General features: G+C 34.8%; 1 protein-coding gene across 1 annotated transcript; it reads right to left on the bottom strand.

Moving 5' to 3' along the window:
- Positions 1-209: 209 nt before the first annotated feature.
- On the bottom strand, positions 210-1,371 carry LOC113752064 (F-box/kelch-repeat protein At3g06240-like). The gene is made up of 3 exons (XM_027296204.1): positions 1,122-1,371; positions 784-1,067; positions 210-284 (listed from the first exon to the last, which is right to left on the bottom strand). The coding sequence occupies exons 1-3, from the start codon at positions 1,369-1,371 to the stop codon at positions 210-212; spliced, it is 609 nt and encodes a 202-aa protein (XP_027152005.1).
- Positions 1,372-5,171: the final 3,800 nt, after the last annotated feature.

Genomic DNA, 5,171 nt, shown 5'->3' with positions numbered 1-5,171 from the left:
TTGTAGGCTACACATATGCCCCCAAATATATGTCGATATAAATGAGTTGTTCCTCTTTTACTACGGCAAGAAAAAACTTTTTTGCAATAATTGCAAGTATATTCCTCCTTTTTTGGTGGAATCTTGGTGAAATAGGCCCAAACTTTGGACCTCACTTGCACTTTTCTTTTCCTCTTTTCACTTTTATGTGTTTCTTCTCCTTCAGTTTCTTATTCAGCTACAGTTTTTGTTGCTTCAACATCTGTGATTGTAATAACAATGTCTTCATTGTTTGCATCTGACATCTAATGCCAAAAAAAGGACATTGTTAATGAGGTAAAATATTTACTGACACAAATAAGAGGAATAAGAAAGTGATTATTGTATAAAAAATATTACTATGCAAATAAAACAAATTCATACCTCAGAATTTTCTAGTTTTGATTTCTAAGAAAGTGGTTCGAATATGCATAGTAGTCAAAAGATTGACAAAATAATTTTTTCCTTAATTGAGAAATGAAAAAAATCAATAAGCAAGTTAAAGTTAAAATAAAATAACTAATTAGATATCCAACCCAATTCATTATGAAAACGGGCAAACCTTAATACTGGTCAAATCCTATATAATTAGAAAAAGATATACACTTTTATAATTTTTTGAATTTTTTTGCTTTTCTTTTCCTTGAGTTTTTTCACTTTCTATTTTATAGAATAACTCATGATTTTGAGAATTTTAATGTATAAATTAAGAACTAAAAATTTTGCACGACCACGAGAAGGCAGAAGAAGGCTTCCAGAACAAACACATGCAGCCAAAGTTGAAAGTGTAACAGGATTATGGAGGAATGTTGCAGACCTTCTCTTTAAGTTGTATAGGAGAAGAGAGTTGGATTTTTCATTGAAACTATCAAACATAATTTGTAAAAGAACATGATGGTGATAACCCTTGGTCAAGGCAATGGGAACAACAGAAGTATACAATTTGCAAATTGGGAGCTTCAAAGTATACTTAAACCAAGAATCCTCATCTGTATACTTTCTCATCACCCACATATCAACAACATAAGTTGGATACCTACCAATAAAAACTACAGAAAGACAACCACCCGAACTCCCAAAACATACATTTTAGTAAATGTTACCATCGGGGTACTTAGGTAATAGCATAGAATAAAATTGCTCAGTTTGCAGATCAAAGGCAACAACAAAAACATCCATGAAATTCCAATCTCTCATAACCCAATGCAAAGCCTTACCAATGAAAACACCTCTAACTTGATCATCAAAAGCTGTCGCACCCTCAAATGGTGAATCCAAAACCTTCCAAGAATTTGAATTAAGGTTATAAATCATGACTTCTATAGAAGGATTTTCAACTAAAACTACCAACATGTATTCATCAGTAACTTCATTTTACCCAAAACCATAATGATGACTAGTTCCTTCAGGGTAATATTTAGGGAACCACGGTAAATCCCATTTCTTTTGAGTTCAAGGATTCACAAAGGTCAAAGCTAAATGTGTAGTTCCAAATAGTAAACCAAGACATGTTAGGCCATTACATGACCCAAGGATTTGACATCCATAAAAATCATGAAGTTCATAAATAACATGTTTTAGTTTATGGGAGATCTTGATTTCTTTAGCTCTTCCACATACTTCATCAAGATCAAAGCTAAGAATATCATTTATATTTATGGAGAAGAGTTTATAAGTGCCATAAAAATAAAAAAAATAAAAAAACTCTAAACAAAAAAGTGGAAAACACATTGGATTGGAGAGATAAAGGATTTAGAGATCAGGATTGAAAGTTGCAATTGGAGACTCCGAAATGCGAGGCCGTTTGTGGAGGCATGGAGAGTCCAAAAATTGCTGGTCTTAATGAAGTGGCTGGCCATGAGGGAAATCAAAGGGTAACAAAACTAAGTGCTTCGGCCGGCTTTCGGAGAACTCTCGCTTCTTGTGATTTTGATTCTTTGAAGAAATGAAGATGAATGAAGAATCACTTCGGTGGTCTTGTGGAACTTTGACTCATTGTTTCTTGTGAGTGAAGACCGAAGACTCTTTAGTCTTAAAGAAGAGAATCCGAAGCCTTGAACAGACAAAAGGCTTTTTTGTATAGTTAGTTTTAATTACTAAATATTATATAATTGATATAGAATTAATTAATTGTATATAATATAATACCAAAATATAAATATTATATATAATACCTATATATATAATTATATTACCAAAATGTAAATACTATAAGTATTACCTATATTCTATATATATATGGCCGGACCTATATCGGGTTTGAGTCTAATAAACCCCAAACTCGGCTCATATTTAATGTGAATCTAGTTTTGAGGCCCAAGCTCAGCCCGATTCACTGATATTGTAGGCACATTGGGCTTTTTATCGGGCCGAATGAATCGGATTCGAGTTGGTCCGACCCTATTGACAGTCCTACTCAAAGGGGTATAAGGGAAGGAGACCTTTTATCCCTCTACATTTTCTTATTTGTTGCAGAAACTCTCTTCAATATGATAAACAAAGCAAGGGCAAACAAGCAGTGGACTGGGATCAAAGTAGGAAAAAGATGCTCCCCTGTCACTCACCTCTTTTTTGCATATGAGGCTTTGTTGTGCTGCAAGGCCACTACCCAGGAAACAAGGAAAATTAAAGAACTCTTACACTTGTATGCTAAGGCTTCAGGGCAGCTAGTCAATTTTGACAAATCTACTGTCTACTACAATAGGAACACTGATATGGATACTAGAGGGGAAGTTTGCAGCTTACTAGGGAACCTAAGAGAAGCTTTTAGTGGAAAATATCTAAGTCTCCTAATGGTCATAGGAAGAACAAAGAACCAAATTTTTGGAGAAGTCAAAGGAAGTGTAACAAAGAGACTATAGGGTTGGAAAAGAAATCTGCTGAGCTTGGCTGGTAAAGGAGTACCTATTGAAATCAATGATAATGGCCCTATCTACCTATACAATGTCTTGTTTCAAAATTCCAAGAGAACTTTGTAAAGACATAAGTAAAAAGATGGCAGGGTTCTGGTGGGGAGCAGATGAGCAACAAAGGAAGGTACACTGGACTAATTGGAATACATTTACTGAAGTCAAAAGAAAGGGAGGATAAGGCTTTAGAGATCTGGAAACTTTCAATACAACTTTGCTAGCAAAACAGCTTTGGAGAATAATTGTACACCCTAACATGCTTGTTGGCAAAGTATTTAGAGCAAAATATATATAAAAAAAAGGATAGGAGTGGATGAATGAAGCACCCTAGGTAGCATCATACTCGTGGAAGAGCCTCCTAAGTGCCAAAATCCTATTGATAAATGGGATTAGGAAACAAGTTGGAAATGGGAACACTATCAAGGTCTAGCAGGACAGATGGTTACTAGACTCAAGGAATAGCAAAGTGAAGCCAAATAGAGCAGGACAAGTTGAGGTTCATTATGTAAAATACCTGATTAGATAGGGAAAATGGGACAAAGATCTTCTAAGTAGAATTTTTGATAAAGAGGAGGCTCAGAAGATTGCAAATATCCCAATCAACATATACCAAAGAAAAGATAGAATTATGTGGAATCACTCCAAATCTGGAGTATATACAGTAAAATTAGAATATGTGTTAGCAAGGGAAATGACTGCACAGGCAACAAAAATAGGGTAGAACAAGGAGCAAACAAGCAACCACAATAGGAAAGAGAGCTAGTGGAAAAAAGTGTGGGGAACTAATGCCAAACACAAACTGAAACGCTTCATACGGAATGCTTGCAGAATTGTCTCCCAGTTAATGAAATGGTACATAAAAAGACAAGGAAAGGAAGCAATATCTACACAAGCTGTGGGGAAGGGATTGAGACAACGGAATATCCGTTTTTTGAGTGTGACTATGCCAAGAAGATCTGGAAACTTAGTCCACACAATTTGGATGGACTGATAGACCAATAAGCAAGCTTTTGGAGATGGTGGGAAGGTTTGTTAGAAGCAACATAAAGAGCCAATGGGCAGAAACATATAGAGTTAACAATAAACATCCTTTGGTAGATTTGGAAAGCAAGGAACAAGATCTTGTTCAACAATTCCAAGATGGAGGAAATCAATATCGTGAAAAAGCTCAACAAAAATGGATGGAGTTAAGGAAGCTGAGAAACAAGAAGGTAGAAGAAGCATTGTTGAAACAACTCCTATTCAGCATAATAGAAGCTGGCTGCGACCAATGGAAGGTGTGCACAAGATAAATACAGGTGCTACAATATTATTGCAAATGATCAGAACAGGAAAAGGTATAGTGGCTAGGAATTGGAAAGGAGAAATTATGAAAGTCTGGGCAATAGTAGAGGAAAAGGTTGGAGAACCAGGAGGCCCTGGCAATCAAAATAGCTCTGCAAATGGGCAAAGAAGCAAGCTAGAGAAAGATTGAGATACAGTTAGATTGCAAATGTGTGATCGATGGCATTACAGCAAACAACTGCAACGATTGCAACATTGTTGTGATACTGGAGGATATTTAAGAGCTGAGGGAGTTTTTTGATCAATGCACTTTCTCCTTTGTCCATAGAACAAGCAATGTGTTGCATCATATGCTAGCAAAATTTGCTTTGAACCTAGTTAATGATGTAAAATGGGAAACAAACTTCTCAGGCTGGATAAAAGATCTAGTGCAAAATGATAGTGAGAGCAGCATGCCTCTTTTGTAAGTATATACTTGTAATATCAAGTTTTAATCTATATAAAATGTTATCGTTTTGACAAAAAAAAAAGAGTAAAGTTTTGGCAAATCCAAATTCAACTCACAAACTAAATAGAGCTTTCTAGCTTTCGGATTCAAGTCCCAACTAGAGGTCTCAAATTCAATTCACACTCTTGTATAAGTTTCGGTTCTCATAATTAAATGCATATTTATAATATAGTATATGTTTAATAATTATGAATTAATGCAAATTTATATCTAAATTATTAACAATTTAATATTCTACTATGTATAATTATAAATTATAAATATTATTATATATATTTTATGTAGATAATTATACTTATATACACCAAATAGTTTTAATCAGATCTGAACCTAACAGAACAAAATCTCAACTCACATTTGATTCAAGCACAAACTTTGCCTGGGCCAATTAAATTAGGTTTAGTGCACTTTTTGGGCCAAGGTGTTGGGCTCAACTCGCCCGACCCATTAAC

This window comes from Coffea eugenioides, chromosome 11 (genome assembly GCF_003713205.1).
Source record: "Coffea eugenioides isolate CCC68of chromosome 11, Ceug_1.0, whole genome shotgun sequence".
NCBI classification, from domain to species: domain Eukaryota; kingdom Viridiplantae; phylum Streptophyta; class Magnoliopsida; order Gentianales; family Rubiaceae; genus Coffea; species Coffea eugenioides.
This window is presented reverse-complemented; position numbering and strand designations above follow the sequence as displayed.

Bases quoted from the DNA above. Each gene is read 5' to 3' on its own strand.
- LOC113752064 (XM_027296204.1), bottom strand. From the start codon at position 1,371: ATGTTGGTAGTTTTAGTTGAAAATCCTTCTATAGAAGTCATGATTTAT. The intron at 1,068-1,121 runs GTAACATTTACT...GTCTTTCTGTAG, and splicing joins ATTACCTAAGTACCCCGATG to TTTTTATTGGTAGGTATCCA. The intron at 285-783 runs GTTTGTTCTGGA...TTTTGGCATTAG, and splicing joins TTTCAACTTTGGCTGCATGT to ATGTCAGATGCAAACAATGA.